Here is a 17,322-nt window from a genome sequence, read left to right as displayed (position 1 = left end):
TTAAAAGGAGGAAAGGGCAACTGGATCTGGGCCATATCAGTCTCAGTCAGTCCTAGATGAGCTGGTCCTGCTTTGTACTTACTTAAATACGACAATACTGGAGCTCTTCATTCCAGCTTTGTACAGCTGGATGTACCCCTAGAATCCTAGTATCCAAATACCCGCAGTATTTGGTTTGCTGCTCAAACTGGAAGTGGCTTTCTGAGCCCTCCTGGAGGCTTTCTGAGGTCCACAAAAGTCTCCGCAGACCTCAGAAGGCCTCCTGGAAGCCTCAAAAAGACATTGCCGGTTTGATGAGCAGACGGGAGATGGCTTTTTTGAGACCTCGGGTAGGTCTTCTGAGACCCATGGAAGCCTCTGCGAGCTTCAGAATGCTTGCTGAAGTCCTTAGAAAACCTCTTCCAGTTTGCCCATCAAACTGGAAGTGGCCGTGGATTCGTGTATCCTTGAATTCGTGTTTCCATGGAGAATCCTGGAACAGGTACCCCACGGATAAAAAGGGCGGACTGTAGGCCATCAAAAGCACATGATGCTGTAAAATTCTTATCCTTTTGACTTGTCAGAGACAGCACTGTACATTTTAATGAATGGACCAGCAACCCTCCAATGCGTCCAAGTCTAGCCCTGTGGGAGATGGTGGTTCTAATTAATTTTTTTTCTTCATCCTCCTAATGGCTCATTCAGTTTTTTATTCATCCACAGTGTATGTTTTCAGCAGCGATAGTTTGCACCCCCCGCCTTTGCACAGTTTAATATTGCCCTGTGGGACTTCAGGAAAATTTTTGTTTTTAATGAATACTTTATTGGTCTAGAATTCTTAGTTCCCACAGCTCTTTGAAATGCCTTTTAAAAATGCGGCTTTTAGATGCAGGTATTTGGTGCTCATCCTTAAAAAGAAACAAAATCATAAACCACAAAAAAAAAATACATTATATATGAATGCAATGGTGGTCTTGGCCACTGTGCTACCCTGGGGCAAGCCTGAAAGTGCCACCCCCCCCCCCCAAAAAAAAAAAAAAAAACTGGTCGAGTGACTGCCAGAAGTCTTCTGACCTCTCTGGCCATCAGAAGGTCTTAAAACATCAGGGTTTTTTTTCAGAGAAAACAAGTTTTTTCCAGTTTTTCAGAGAAAACCAGAAATGACATTAAAAGGTCTTTAAAAGGGTCAGGAAGGTTGTGCATGGCCTTTGTAGTCCTCAGGATTCCTCTGGACACTGAAGTAGCGGGAGCGGCAGCCCTCAGGGTGGCGCAGCTGGGGGGTGTCAGCAGCTCCCTAGCCTGGCTTCCTGGGACTACTTGCGCCCACTGATTCCCCCCCCCCCCGTACACTAGTGTATATACAGTATGTATGTATAAATCAGTAAAAGAGTGCAGTGGAATGATCTCTGGCCCAAAAGTGTGGGAACATGTGACACTGTTCAAGTTGCACAGGTGTGGAGTTTATCAGTGACTGGATGGGAGGCTACTGATATAGATGGAAAATATTTCTTTACCTGGTATGTCATTCATCTGTGGAACTCCTTGCCGCAGGATGTGGTGATGGTGCCTGGCGTAGTTGCCTTCAAAAAGGGGTTTGGACAGATTTATGGATCAAAAGTCCGTCGCAGATTGTAAGCCTTGGAAAGTAGGCTATCACTGAATGTCAAGGGAATTCTGACATTCTGAATTCAAGGGAATGGCCACAAGATGCAGGGATCTTGTTGCCTTATGTGCTCCCTGAGACATCTGGTGAGCCACTGTGAGATACAGGAGGCTGGACTAGATGAGCCCTGGGCCTGATCCAGCAAGGCTCTTCTTATGTTCTTCGTACTGGAACTTCTTGTAAGCCATTCTGAGCTTCTCCACGGAAAACAAAGCCATAAAGCAGCCATGAAGCATACTTCTTGCCTCCAGCAATCAACCTCAACCCTGTGTAAACAACTGAGTGGTAATCTCCCTCCTTTCCTTTCTGTTTTGGATTAATGAGCTACTTTGATCTGCTTAGGTTACATATGTTGCATGAATATGGGTGGGTGGGTGCGTGGGGGTCAGATTGCAAGCAGCCAACTTCCATTCTTTTAAGATCTAAAAGTATCGTGCACATGAATGCACAGAGAGAGAGAGAGAGAGAGAGAGAGAGAGAGAGAGAGAGAGAGAACTGTACATGAATGGAATTCTCTTCATGTGATCAAGTCAGGGGCAGATCCGCGGTGGGGCATCAGTGTGTGGCCTCCCCCAAACTGATGCCAGAGGAGAAGGGCACCTACTGAAACAGGAAACAGCCCGAGCACAACCTGGAGCCCAGGTCTACTCATTTGGAAGAGGTGGAATGGGAGTCCAGGTCTACCAGGCAGGAGTCCAGATCTACCCACCAACAAACTGGCTATGGAGGCCAGTTCAACCCAGCAGGTAGATCTGGGCTCCAAGTCCAGGTGGGAGCCCAGTTCTATCCGCCCAGCAAACCTCAGCCACAGAGGAGCCCAGGTCTACCTGCTTTGTTGATCTGGACTCGAGTTGGTAGTGTTCATGCCCCCCCCAAGCACAAACACTGGATCTACCCCTGGATCAAGTCCACTGAAAAAGCAGGAATCAATTCACATAGCAAAGCCCTAAGAGCCTGCAGTTGTATGTTCCAAGGCATGCAGCTGTTGTTGAGAACTACAGTATTTGTGCTATGTTAATAGCTGGCAGCAATAATTGAAGTATAAAGCATGAGAATAGTTATTATTCAACACACCCAACCTGTGATTGTCTTCATGCTTAGGATGGACTTGTCAAAGCAGATATGGAGAAGCTGACTTTCTATGCTGTTTCTGCACCTGAGAAACTTGATCGGATCGGTGCTTACTTAGCAGAGCGACTAAGCCGGGATGTTGTCAGACACCGTTATGGGTAAGGAAGCTTTTCATTCAGTACCACTGGTGGGTCCAGTTTGAGGGAGCCCTCTACAAATTACCCACCATGGGTCTCCCGACTACATATACTCGGGGACGTGTCTGTGTGCCACTATGTAAGTGCACAATTATGGGTTTTGTGGGTTTTTGAGCTGTTGGCAAACACATATTTATGGAAAGGAATAAAGTGTATGATAAAAGGAAGGGGAAATAAAAATGAAATGAACAGTGACTTAAAAGCTTGCGTATAACCAAAGAGATTTCTGGAAAAAAGCAAGAATGTAGGAAAAGCCTGGATTCATGAAAAGGGAATGGGAGTATCGAGATGCATAAAGTGAAGAGCAGGGAAAGCAGGATGTGCCTGAAGGGTTGGAAGGGGAATAACAAGTTTGGAGGTGATTAGAGGGGGACAGAAGAAGTGGGAGGCCATTTCTAGAAGGAGGGAAGCTGTAGTTTGAGCCAGGAAGCAAAGACATGGTTGGGACGATCATTTTAATATAAAGGTGGGTGGGTCGCAAAGAAAGACCCTAGGCTCTTTTAGCAAGCCAAGCACCCATTTCATGGTAGGATTTCTTGCTCTCAAGTTGTTGGTGGTGTTGATCAGCATTGCATAGAGCGAGAGCCTTGGCAGGAAAGATATTCATGACTTAGTCCAGTGGTTCTCAAACTTTTTAGCCCAGGACCCACCCATTTTTAGAATGACAATCTGTCACGACCCACCGGAAGTGGTCATTAATCTGGAAGTGATGTCATGACTGGAAGTGACATCACAAAGCAGGAACATTTTTTTTTACCAATTCTAGGCTGCAATTCTATCCACACTCACCCAGGAGCAAGCCCCATTGACTGTCATTGTTAAAAACATATACATTGTAGCCTGTTAAAATGGCTGAAAAGTTAGTTGCTCTTAAATCTCATTGAAATTCCCAGAATTAATTTGTTTGCAAGCAACTTGCCCCATCAACTTTAATGGGAATTGAGTGTGATGACCTTCAGTTGGACTGGAGCCATTGTAATGAGTCACTTCCTCCTGGCTAATCATACTTTAAACCCCTGTAGGCTGTTACACTCTGCATAGCACTTGTGCATATGGCCTTCCCTGCATGTTTACTGAGAAGCAAGTCCCCGTGAGTTCAGTGGAGCCTCTTCTCAAGTAAAGCACACATGAGACTGCCAGCTCAGGTAACCTTCATCCCCCAATTTGATTTGGGTTGAACTGTTTCCTGGCTGCCCCACTATTGGCAGTGACGTGGTACTACTGAGTCACAGAGATGTGTGTGAAGGGAGAGGAGGAAGAGGGAGAAAGACCTCCCTTATTGCTGCACCCTGCTCTCAGGTTGAGAGAGAGAATTGTTTTCCAGTTTGGATTTGGAATGCAAATGTGACTGCATTCAGAAAATGGATATGTTTTGTGAGCATGCCAAGCTTGTATTCTTAGCTGGGTCGCTAGGAAAATCAGCAGCAGCACTGGCCCTAGGGCAGGGGTTCCCAGCCCATGGTTTGTGGACCACAAATTATCCATAAGACCCTGAGAAGTGGTCTGCAAGGTCTCAGAAAAAAATATGATCTCCTTTGATCACTTCCAATGTCTTACCAAGTGAGTGCTCCCCCATGGACCACCGGAGAGGGCAGAGAACAGACTGGCTACAGCTGCAGCCAGAACTTCCAGCATCTTGCCAAGTGCCCCCCCCCCCCCGTGGACTACCAAATTTAATTGTATTTTTTGTGTACGGGGGGAGGAGTCCACATGTGGTCCCTGACAATTCCAATTTTCCACCTCAGTGGTCCTCAGGTTCCTAAAAGTTGGGAACCACTGCCCTAGGGTATGTTTACTCTGGACCAATTGATAAAGTCACATGTTGGTCTAGCCAACAAAATGGATGCTGCGTGGCCTCAACTGATCTCTGCTTGTCTCTTCACTCAGGTATGTGTTAATTGCCATGGAGGCCCTGGACCAGCTTCTGATGGCTTGCCATTCTCAAAGTATCAAACCATTTGTTGAAAGTTTTCTTCATATGGTGGCTAAGCTCCTGGAGTCAGGGGAACCGAAACTACAAGTCCTGGGAACCAATTCAGTGAGTAAACTCAGTGTAATAAAACAGTGGTGTAAGTGAAGGCTGAAACGTCCAGGTCGTGGTACCTACTTCACCAGTGATATGTGCGACATTTACATTGCATTCTTCTTCTGGAAGAAAATGATTTGGACTTGGAGCACGTGACAGGGTCTGTGTGGTTTGTTTTATTAAAAAAAAAAAAAGAATACAGTAGCTCTTCCTTTTAACTCATTAATTGAGTAGTCAACTGTTACTGTTTCAGAGTCAATTCCAAATGGCCATCTCATTTTCACCAATCCATTTGCAGGCAGCCAAGTACGAGAGGCAAAACTGTATGAGACACAAAGTGCACTGGCCCCCATTTTTTCCCACCCATACAGGCACACTCCCACCTGCTACCCTGTGTCCCCACATAGCATTGTTCCACAGAGGTTCTGGGGAAAAAACATGGCAATCACAATTGCGCGCCCTCAGTATGATGATGATGTAGTGTTGCCTAGAAAGGGGATTGTGGGGGTAAAATGGGGCTAGTGACCTCGGGGAGAAGCATTACTGCTACTGCAAAACATCTGGAGGCAATGGAATAAGATGGGATAAGATAAGACGCTTCCGTCTTTACTCTCCAGTCTCCACCCAGTTTTAAACTGAACATATCATATGAGAACTTTCAGCACAAGCCAAGGAATAACATTGTAATGATACCCAAGTATTTGGAAAGTGCATTTGAATCCATGAGTTTGCTATCTAAGAGTCAAGTTAGACAAAAGTTTGAGGGATCTCCAAACTTTTCGCTCTGATATTGTAAAATATTGTGTATTTTATACATTCTCATAGGCCTAGCCTAGCAGCTAGACCAGGGGTGTTAAACTTGTTTTATATAGAGGGCTGAAGTTAGCATTCATGGTACTTGCTGCGGGCTGAAAGTTACATCATTAAGTAGAAAGTGACATCATTCAGCAGATGATGGCCAAGAATAAGCATTTGTTCTCACGGAGAAACTCATTAACTCCAAATGACCCAAGAGGAAGTGTGCAAATCTTCTTCATATTTTCAAGATGTGAGAGAGTCCAATTATCAAACTAGGAGAGCACAATTATAACAGGGGCTAGACAAATTGCTTCCAGGGGTTGCATTTGGCCCGCAGACCTTCTATTTGTTACCCCTGAACTAGATTATCAGGAAAATCATGGGGTGCCATTTTCAGATTAGAAGTGGGAAGCATGAATTGAATTCTGCTCTATAGGATGCCTCCACCCCCTTCCCTGATAGAAAAGTACTGTATTAAAGGCCCTTGATTATAGTCCCGATTTGGACACCCCACTCCCCCCCAATCTGCTATTTAGAAAAGAAGAGCATGCAGTTATAAAGCGCGTATTAAATACCTGATTTATGTGGGTCATAAGAAGATTCCATCCAAAATGTGTCTGTACATGCCTTGCTGTTTGGGATTGGCTCAAATACAGGGGAGAGCCAATGTTCTCAATGGGCCCTTGAAGTGATGAGTGAACAAAGGAGAGAAAAGGCAATTGTTGAGCTCTGTCGGGCATTATATACTGGGGTGCAAACATAATTGCTTCGTCTCTTGCTGTTTGGGATTGGCTCAAATACAGGGGAGAGCCAATGTTCTCAATGGGCCTTTGAAGTGATGAGTGAACAAAGGAGGGAAAAGGCAATTGTTGGGAAAGGTCTGTTGGGCATTATATACTGGGGTGCAAACATAACTGCTTTGTCTCTGCCAAATACTGAAAATGTATTTTAGGCTTGTTTTAGTGCTATTCACAGATGTTCTCAAATGGAATTCTAATGCAATTTCCTCGATTTGTAGAAGCATTTTCCATAGCAACATGAGAGATGTTAAAGCTATGAAAACCTGGGGAACCGAATGGCTCAAGAAAAAACTGCAGTGCCGTTGCTTATTTTAAATCCTATCTCCCAAGTGGGCTAGGGTTAAAGTTGGCCACATTGCTTCTTATCATGTACATTTGACTATCAGAAATGAAGCAAAAATATTATGCACAGGAAATAAGCAGCAGATCTGGTATTTTTAAGAAGCTGGGAATGACTAGAAATGCATGGAGAAAGTGGTCTTTCTAAACAATAGTTTTATCTTGAAGATTTCATTTGCACATCAGCTATACAGAGATGCTGGTAAAGGTTGTCAGGCTAGGTCCCCATAAAGCTTGCCTTAAACAAGAGGCGTGCTAAGAATTCATTTAAAAGATTTCTATCCCACCTTTCCAGAGCTCAAGGCAGCTTACAAAATTCACAGTAAAAATCCATCAGTGGTAATAAAAACACAATATAAATGCATAGCAATAATACAATCAAACCGTTGATCAGTAAAACCAAAATATCCGTGCATGCCCCATTAATCTCATAGCAGCAACAAGCAGGTTAAAGTAGCTATATCATTTATCTGTTCACGTTAACAGCAACCACCTGAGCAAGCACCTAAGATGGTAGCAAAACAGTGACATTTAAAAGCAATAAAGTCACAGACAAAAAGCTGCCCACCCCACCACCACCCTCAAAATGACACTTGAGACAAAAACATTGTCAACCCCCATTGGAATACCTCCAATGATGGGACTGCCCTTAACTCATAAGGGGGAAGTTTCACAGCTGTGGTCCCACCATATAGAAGGACCTGCTTCTCATTGCCAGCCCATAACTTCTGTTGAAAGCAACACATAAAGCAGTCCCCCGCCCCCCTCAGATGATCTTCAGGAATGAGCTGGAGTATGCAGAAGCAGCAAGTAGTCGCTAAGGTGCTGTGGTCCCAGGCCATCAAGGGCTTTAAAGGTTAACACCAGCACCTTGAATTGAAACTGGAAATGTATTGGCAGCCAGTGGTCCAGCAGAATTGAACTGCTGGGCTCCAGCAATCCCATCAACTGCCACATTCTGCACTAATTGCGGTTTCTAGACCGTCTTCAAGGGCAGCCCCATATAGAGCGTGTCACAGTAGTCTAACCAAGATGACACTGAGGCAGCATGGATCACTGTGGCCAGGTCCTCTTGCCAAGAAGTAAGAGTTGAGACTCAAGGATGTCTCTCTGTCCTCCTGACTAACAAGTCAGACTGAACTCCAGATGGCTTTTCCCACTGAAGACCCTCAACAGCGAACTGGGTTGTAACTGTGTTGGAGAAAGTATTACTTGACTTGAATGTCTAGGGCAGGAATGAATCAAAGGCCCAGACCCTGAGGCCCCTTAGGAGGGTTGACTGGAAGAAGCAAAGATTGGTTACAAATGTATAGATGAGATTATCCATAGTTCTTTCAGTTTAACCGCACCTACCTACTGTTATCTCCTTCATGAACTGCAGTAGATGAAAACCCAACCTCTTCTGTGCGTTGCTGTTTTTCAATTCCAGTTTGTTAAATTTGCCAACATTGAGGAAGACACGCCTTCATACCACAGGCGCTATGACTTCTTTGTTTCTCGATTCAGTGCCATGTGCCATTCTCACCACGAGGATCCCGAAGTCCAAACTGAGTAAGTAATTGGATGCATGGTGTTCCTTCCAAACTGACTCTGTCAGCCACCTCAGCCCACTTGCCAATAAGATGATCTTAAACCTTTGACAAGTTCACTTATTTATGTGCCCGCCCTGGGTGAGATTTGTCAGAAGTGGATTCTTGGGCTTGCACCCATGTGGAAGAACTGGATTGCTAAGGGTCAGTGGCTCACTTGTGCTGATAGTCCAAACCACAGAAGTTTCACAAGTTGCTTTCACCTCAAGCCTATGCGCATGACCACCAAGTCTTATGGGAGTTCTGCAGTTGCAACTCCAGCAAATTTTTTCGCTCAGGTCTGTGGTGAAGGGGACCCAGTCTCCTTCACCTTTGTTCCCACAGCAATTTCCCAACTAAAATCACCCCCAAACTGCTATTAGCCCCCAAACTTTTGTGCCTCTAAATTTTCTCCTCCTGCAGCTGAGCAGTTAGTGGCTGTTTGTATCAGGGTTGCAGTGGGGGGGAGGGGTGTTGTTAACCCCATCTCTGACCACACTAAGAGCCTGATACCTCTTGGGCATAAGGGACTGCTTTTTGAGAAAGAAAAGAATCAGGATTCCATGTCGTGTGTTAATTTGACCTGAGTCATAAACATTCAGAAGCCTTGTGCCAATTTAAACTACTGCAGATTATCCCCCAAGTGCTTTGCAAATTAAAACAGAAGTAGAGAATTCTCTGAAAGTGTATTCCTGACCAAAATGGCAGCCAAGCACCCCTTTTATCTTTTCTAGCATAATTTACCTTCTGTCTTCCGTGCCCACAGCAGGTTCTGTAGAAATGAGGGATGTTGTGATGTCCTTCATGATAAGGTTGTTTTTTTACGGAGGGAGAACTTGAGTGCTTAGCTGTCATTTTCAGCAGCTGTTTGTGTTCAGGAAAACTTCTAGTTGGACTTTTGAAAAGGGAATTATTCTGGCTCATCTAGTAGTTTGATCAAGTCCCAAAGTTCCAGTTAGAGACTGAGCAGTTTCATGACCAAGTGTTGAACCATCTCCAGATTTTGCAGAATTTGTTTTGGAGATGCCATGAGAAGTAAGGCCTGTCAAGGCTGGGGAACATTTTCAAGTAGTGCCGGGGCTCACTATTGATTGGGAATCAGATCTTAATTATGGATGCACCAATCCCTACCCCTGGGACTTTGTCTGGATCAGAATTAATTTATTCTGGCATCTGTCAATACCTACTCTTGCCCAGCCCTGATTTCAAGCAGGCCATATGGTTTCTTCAACCTTGTAGATCAATTTTCTGTGCCCAATTAAGAAAGCTTTCTGGTTCTGTTCTTTAGAGGTATCTGACCACAGCCACACAGTCAGAAACATCTGAATGTTCTGTGTCCTAGGGAGCAGGTTTTTAAGTCATGTGAATTTGGTCCTTCATTCATATTAAGTGGTTCCTTCAGCAGCAATACATGCTGATGTAAATCCAGTTGAAATGATTTTCTTTCTTGTTCGCTCTTCAAAGCACTCAGAAGGTTATCCCTCTTTTAGAGGCTTACCTAAGGGAGAGTTACTTGCCCACACCATTAATTGAGCTTAATGACCTAAATGGAAATTAAACCCATATTTTCCCAAGCTAGTTATAGTGAGGTTTGTGATATAGCAGTTCAAGTACTGCAGTGGTGAAACCTTGCAAATATGTTATGGGCTACAAACCTTTCTGGATGTATTTTTAAAAGGGTGCAATCCTAACCTTGTGTTAGGCTGTCACAAGGCCCTTGTGCTGGCCCAGGAGGTTTGCAAATGTGCTGTAAAGCACGTTTGCACCTCCTCGTGTGTGGACTAGGCCAGCATGGGGACACGCACACTGGCCCATAGAGGCTGCATCTAGCCTGTGCAGTGATCTGGGGAGGGAAGGCAGCGCTGGCAGAGCTTGGCTGATGCAGAGGTCTGGGGAGGGCAGGGAGGAGGCAGGTGGGTGGGCAGAGGGGTTTCTAGGGGGTGGGTAGGGAGCGGGAGGCAGAGCTGGGACCCGGCAGTTATGCCAGATCCCAACCCCATTCCCTGAGCAGCGCAGAGCGGCTGCAGGCTGCTCCGTTCTCCTTGAACTTGCTGCACCTCCTGAGGTGGCACAGGTCTAAGGAGACACATTGATGCTGTGGTGGCTCACCCGGGGTAAGGGAAAGAGCTTCCCCTTGCCTCTGGTTGAGCCGATTCTGGCCCCAATTTTTCGCTGGATACAGCGTAGGCCTTCTAGCCTGCCTGTTCCAGCACAAGATAGGATTATGCTGAGTCACCTCCCTGTACATAATTGAGGGCACAATCCTAACCAGGTCTACTCGGAAGTAAGTTCTATTTTGTTCAGTGGGGCTTACTCTCAGGAAAGTGTGGTTAGGATTGCAGCCTAAGTTAGTCACTTACGCCATGCTAAGGATTTGAGAGGGGAAAGAGATGTGCCACTCCAGGTTACAGATGCAGGCAGATAAGTGGCCATTTGCAGCTCTGATCTCTTGCATTCATTTTAAATTGTTGCTTATACAAATAAGTGAAATTGTTTTGAATATATTTGTGTGTGTGTGTGTGTGTGTGTGTGTGTGTGTATATATATGTATGTATGTATGTGTGTGTGTGTGTGTGTATATATATATATAAAGTGTGTGTGTATGTGTGTATATATGTGTGTGTGTGTATGTATGTGTGTGTATATATATATGTGTGTTTTAAAAACCACCAAGGCTAGAGATCACAGCACCACAATTCACTTGTTTTGCTTTAAGCTTGTAGTATAAAGAGAGAAGTAATAAGCAAACCAGCTCTTTCCCAGTAGCATAGCAATGGGGGGTCAGGAGGATACATTTCCCCAGCTGCCATGCCTTGAGGGGGAGCCAACTTGCACCCCAAATGGCAGACCTGAGGTGAAAAATGCTGCCTTCTGAGGCTCAGGGAGGGTGCACCCAGCCTTCCCCAACCTCAGAAGGTCTCCTGGAGGTCTTAGAAAGGCACTTCTGGTTTAGCCTTTTCTAAAGGTCTCCAGGAAGCCTTCTGAGGCCCAGGAAGGCTGCCTTCTGAGGCCAGGGAGACCACCTCCCAGATATGACCACCCTTATTGGTGGTGTTAAATTTCATTTTGTAGTATGGGGGGTTCTTATAGGGGAAAAATTTTTTGGGGAGCCCCCAGGTGCCAAATGCCTTAGTTACTCTTTTCCCAACAAATCCAAATCCTACATTAGCAGTTACCTCTCCTAATATCCATGCCTAAGCTTTTTTGTTAACCCAGAAATTGCATGCCTCTCTCAAAATTAAACTGTCAAAACTCTTCATCTACCCGTGGTTCCCCTTCCCCTTTTGTTTATTTAAAAGCATTGCCAATCTGTCTTTCTGCTTGAAACAGTTTTGTCACCAACCTGATAATTTTTTTTTTTTTTACTTCTGTTAAAGGTTTAACAAAATTAGTATGGGGTTTAAAGAAAGTAGTCGGAAACCCACAGCTAGGAGACATTAACCGTACTGCTGCCTTTAGCCAGTCGGTGTGTGGATTGTGTTAGTGGCTGCTTGGGCTGTCACACAGAATTTTCTCGAAGTCCCTGATAGACGAGAGGCAGCCTGCTAGCCTCCCTCTCCTCTGCTGCTTGGCTCCAGTCTCCTCTTGCTCAATTTGTTTGGGAGAAAATAGTCTCCAATGTCAGTCTTCCGCTTGAAGCACAATTTCTATTCATAACCATCCATCTTATAGCAATCTCTTTTCCGAAAATAGACTGGTGCAGGTCAGATGTCAGTGTTTTTGAGTCTTTTGAGCTAGAATTTCAAATGTGTCTTTAAGACGCATTTAGAAAGCAGACGTTGTTGGAGAATGCTATAAAATATCTCAAGCCACTGATACCTTATCCCCTTATCGCACTGGCAAATAAGATAAAATCAGTTGTGTTTGAGCCCGTTGAAAGTCCAAACCCCTTTTAATCTGTCACCTCTCACAAATTGTGTGTATGTACGTATATACATACATACACTAGTCACTGGTGTATCTCAGTCTGTCTCATTAGTGAATGTGCAGAGGAAAAAGCAATGTTGCATTTATTTGAACGGGCCACTTCTAGCCTTTTTGTTCTGAGTGTTGGATTTAATTAAAGCTATACTTGTGTGCATTATGGAAAGGACATTGCCCAGAAGAATTAGTGTAACTTTAAATGCCTGCACAGAAACCTCGGAAGAAAAAAAACAAGGGTTTGTCCTATGGATTTATCTACCTATAACATACAGGTATATCCTGGTCTTTAGCGCCCTCTGGTGGAAAATAAGATGTATTCATTGCATACAAGACTATTTTTTTTCTGAGGACTTATTTATGCATTTGTCCCAATTCTGCAACTGGGGCACAGTCCAGTCCACACCCCATCTCACCTACAGTATGAAACTTGGAGACCACACACAAATTAACCCACCTCGGTTTGTACTAGATCATTATCACAACATTGTATCCTGCAATGGGGGGCGGGTCCCTGATCCTGTTGACATGGATAGGATTGTGTTTAGTTGCCATCTTGCCCCATAGCATGCCATGTCTGTCTGACTTTCTCCCTGTACTAGTGAAGAGTAGTGGCTCTCTTTCTTCCCCACCCCTCTTTCTGTTGGTCAGGTTTCAGGTCTCAGACTGTCTTCAGGTATCAGGCATCTGAAAGGGACTTTAGAAGTTTTGTTGGGTCAAATAGAACAATATACCCAGGGAGAGGGCACCATGGGAATTTATGTGATAGAAAGGAGGGAGAGAAAAGTAAAATTCCTTGCTTACTCCTTAGTCCCTAGTAGCATTAAGAACATAAGAAGAGCCCCGCTGGATCAGGCCAAAGGCCCATCTTGTCCAGCCAGGGGATCACCATATGCCCCAGGGAGCACACAAGACAACAGACACAACCTGCATCCTGGTGCCCTCCCCTGCATCTGGTAATCTGTGGTAGCCTGCCTCTAAAACCAGAAGCTTGCACATACCTACCATGACTTGTAACCCATGATGAACTTTTCCTCCAGAAATTTGTCCAATTCCCTCTTAAAGGCATCTAGGCAAGATGCCATCACTACTTCCTGTGGCAAGGAGTTCCACAGACTAATTACACGCTGGATAAATAAATTTTTTCTTTTGTCTGTCTTAACTCTTCCAACACTCAATTTTAGTGGATGTCTCCTGGTTCTGATGTAGCAAGTCTGAGAGCCTTGGACATCCCTGATTCAGATTTTGTCTCTACCTCAAACTTGCCTGCTACCCTTCCACAAGCCGCAATTTTCTTTATGTTGTACTTAAAGTACTGACTTTATATTCCACATTTCTGCAAATGCAGTCAAAGCAGTTTACTATTTTCAGTAAATGGCATACTGTCATACAAGTGTGACATAAATGGACAAGTGGGTGGCAAGGGAAGAAGAAAAATTACATCATGTTACCAATTTGTTATGAAGTCTGGGTAGAATGATTGTTGCAGGAGACGGTAGTTGGAAGGGAAGTGCCAAATGGTACTTGATTCAAGCCAAACTAGTGAAAGGGGCCATACTGTTTCATCTCTCTTTTTAAGAGGACCAGTTCTGGTATTGGAGGTGTCAAATGGCCCAACCAACCTGATGCATAGGCCTCTGCTATCTCTCCTCTCCTTCTTAAGTCTTTGCCTTCCATCTGCTGATACCTTACATCTGAGGTTCTCAAACTGGGGCGCTGTGACGCTCCAGCCTGAGAATCTCTGCCTCTGGCCCCTTAAGGGATGGGGCAAGGAGGAATGCAGCTATACAATTCCCAGGATCACACTGCTGGGGAGGCAGGGGGGTGTTTTTTTTAACGTGCCCTACCAGCTACCATAGTTCGGGAGGCCTGTGCTGCTGCAGGATGCCCTGCAGAGCCCTTTGCAGGGTTCCCTATGGCTTGTAAACAGTTTAAAAAAAATCATGACTCACTTCCGGGTCCACGGGGCTTCCCGGATCCTGGCAGCAGGTAGGGCACATTCGAAAAAGCCCCCTCTGCCCCCACAGCAGTGCGATGCTGGGGATCACGTCGCTGCTGTTTTCCCTGCCCCCGCAAAGACTTACCTTGGGGCTCATGTTTCAGTTCAAGAACTCAAGTGGCTCTCCGAAGGATGAGCAAAGTTCCCCCAGGCCATTCCTTGGATGTTGCGTAGGTTCTCTTCCAGAGTTCCAATTTTAATTAGGAGAGTTTCTAAAATTAATTCTGAAATGGGGAGCACACCTGCTTTGTTGCAGTTCTCCATTCCTTTTGGTTCACTTGGTGGCTGCAAATAACTTCCTCTGGGGATAGTATTTGGTCAGGCAACAGTGTTGAGGGGAAGGATTCACCTCCTCCACGCTTCTGTTCTTCCGTCCTCATTAGGGTCGGCCCCTCTGCACGGCTGCATTTTGCAAAAGATGAGCACTACCAGTTGTGCAAGTACATCTCTCAGAAAGGCAATTTATTTGAATATTGAGTTCAGCCCTGAACTCCTCAGAGGAGCTAACTGGAAGATACAGGGTGACCCCCCAAAAAACAGAACCCACAAATCGTTGAATAAAACTGTCAATTTCAATTTTTCATCTTTTTTCTTTCAGGGTATACAAGTCGACATTGTGCATGAAATATTGGAACAATAATCTTCCCCAATATGTCTTGGTCAACCAAGGAAAAGACTAAGGAAAATTTACTGGACCTTTGTAGGATTTAATAAAATTTTTATGGGTTCTGGTTTTTTTTGAGTCACCCTGTACTATATAAATCAACTTGCTCCAAGCCTTTGTTCAGCAAGCACTTTGAGAGTCTGCCATTGAACTGGGAAGCTGATGCTGTGGACTGCATGTTCAAGAGATGAATAGTAAAGGTTGTTTTGGCATGCATGCTGCCACGTTCTCATCAAGCCCCATTTCTCCCTTTCTATGGCCCTAGCAACAAGGCTTGTCTGGCTGCTTGAGGAATTGTCATGAATGATAGCGACTGACTCCACGGAAGTTGGTGGGACAGGAGTGGATACTTCCAGAATCCAAGCACTTGCCCCCACATTCCCCAAGACCTCATCATTGCTTAGGCCCTGCTGAACTGGAGATTGGGGGAGCGCTTGATTCCAAACCCTGCATTCCTTTCCCTTGCAACAGGCTTGCTGCGCTGTCTGTCAAGATTGCCCCGGCAAGCCATCTCTTTAAAAGGGGAACCTTTTTTGGAAGGCAGACCACGTGCTATACAATCTAGCCAACGCTAAACACATTTAACTCCCACTGATTCCAGTGGGAAATTTAAAAGTATATGCTCAAGGCTTTTGGTAGTCTGGATGTGGTCAGAGTCTCCAAGACAGTGATTAATAGGAACTGTTCTTCAGCATCCTGGGTATGAGCTATGTAAATGGATCACACTGGCCACCTCTTGCTGCAGAAGACACATTGTCTGTTTGCATAGTAGACTACAGGAAAGAGAACTTAATGCTCACAGCCCATGGCTCTTTTCCTTCAGCCTTTTTTTCTGTCTTCCCCTAGGATCCGACTGGCTGGAATTAGGGGCATTCAGGGAGTGGTCCGTAAAACAGTGAACGATGAACTCCAAGCAACCATCTGGGAGCCTCAGCACATGGACAAAATCGTTCCTTCCTTGCTGTTCAATATGTACAAGATTGAAGATATTGACAGGTACGTATGCTGATTCAGCCACCCCATCCTGCAGTTGCTTTCACTGTTACCACTGATGCTCTGTTACAAAGCTTAAGGTTGGGTCTGTGGGCAGCCGTTCTCAAATCCTGACCTGAAGTGTGCACTAGGAACATAAAAAGATGAGCCCTGCTGGATCAGCTGCCTATCAGAGGCTGTGCAAAGACATTTCTGTTTACCCAGGTTTTTCACTGTTCTTGCTGCTTCCTCACTTGCTTGCCATACTCTTGTCTTTATCGTTTTATGTCTTTATTTCATGCCGTGAGCCATCTTACGCATCCTTGCAAAGCTGGTAGATGGGTGCACAATTTAAGTGACTAAAAAAATCTTAGTTGGGGTGTTTAGTCAATTGATTGGCTTAAAAGAGGAAGTCACGCAGACATTTCAGCTGGACTTTGGACTTTGCTCTCAGTCTGGAGAGGTTGAGCTTTCCGTCTGATATGGTCTGGAGATTCCCAGTTTGAAGAGACACTTGGCCAACAGTCTGAGGCTAAGAGGCAAAGAAGGAAGGCCCATAGCCAGGGAGACAGACCAGGGACAGACTGCACTTGCTCCCGGTGTGCAAGGGATTGTCACTCCCAAATTGGCCTTTTCAGCCACACCAGACGCTGTTCAAGAACCACCATTCAGAGCGCGATACCATAGTTTTTCGAGACTGAAGGTTGCCAACAGTTTGGCTTAAAATCTTCAGTAGGTTACAAAAGGTCCATTACTGGGTTGCAGATTACTTCAAAGATAAGTAAAATTAACTCTATAATGTCACCTTTTTGGAAAAGACGTTTTGGGCATCAGAACTATTGTTTTTTTCCAACTTATGCAGATTTGATTGATTAAATAGGATCAATTGATTGTGCTTTCTTTGAGCGACGGTCTAACACTGAGGTGTTAGGCCAGGTGTGTCCAAACTTTTTGGCAGGAGGGCCACATCATCTCTCTGACACTGTGTCAGGGGCCAGGGGGAAAAAAGAATTAATTTATATTTAAAATTTGAATAAATTTACATGCATGTATTTATTAGAGATGGAACTTATATGAATGAATGAAGGTCTTGCAGTAGCTCCAGGCCTATAATAGGCCTTGCACAAAGCAAGGCCAGCCTTTCCTTCGCTGCCACTGCTGCATCACAGATGTTAAACAGCAAGTATTGGAGCTTGTCCCGCAGCTCAGGTGAGAGGTCGAACAGTCGTCCTCATGCTGAGAGCAGTTGCATCGGGCCAGCATGGGCTCCAGCAAGTCTCTGGAGGGCCAGAGGCTCGTTGGAGACTGGGGGCTCCCTGAGGGCC

The 17,322-nt window shown here is 45.0% G+C and overlaps 1 protein-coding gene across 1 annotated transcript in view; it reads left to right on the top strand.

Annotated features, from left to right (window-relative positions):
* EFR3A (EFR3 homolog A) overlaps window positions 1-17,322 on the top strand; it is a 62,877-nt gene that overhangs the window by 265 nt on the left and 45,290 nt on the right. Inside the window, exons 2-5 of the mRNA XM_066625539.1 lie at window positions 2,744-2,871; window positions 4,798-4,948; window positions 8,303-8,424; window positions 15,872-16,021. Of these exons, the coding sequence (XP_066481636.1) occupies window positions 2,765-2,871; window positions 4,798-4,948; window positions 8,303-8,424; window positions 15,872-16,021 (530 nt within the window). The 5' untranslated portion in view covers window positions 2,744-2,764. The remainder of the gene's footprint in view (window positions 1-2,743; window positions 2,872-4,797; window positions 4,949-8,302; window positions 8,425-15,871; window positions 16,022-17,322) is intronic.

This window comes from Tiliqua scincoides, chromosome 4 (genome assembly GCF_035046505.1).
Source record: "Tiliqua scincoides isolate rTilSci1 chromosome 4, rTilSci1.hap2, whole genome shotgun sequence".
Classification (NCBI taxonomy): domain Eukaryota; kingdom Metazoa; phylum Chordata; class Lepidosauria; order Squamata; family Scincidae; genus Tiliqua; species Tiliqua scincoides.
Note: the sequence above shows the minus strand (reverse complement) of the source record. Positions and strands in the feature narration are given on the sequence as shown.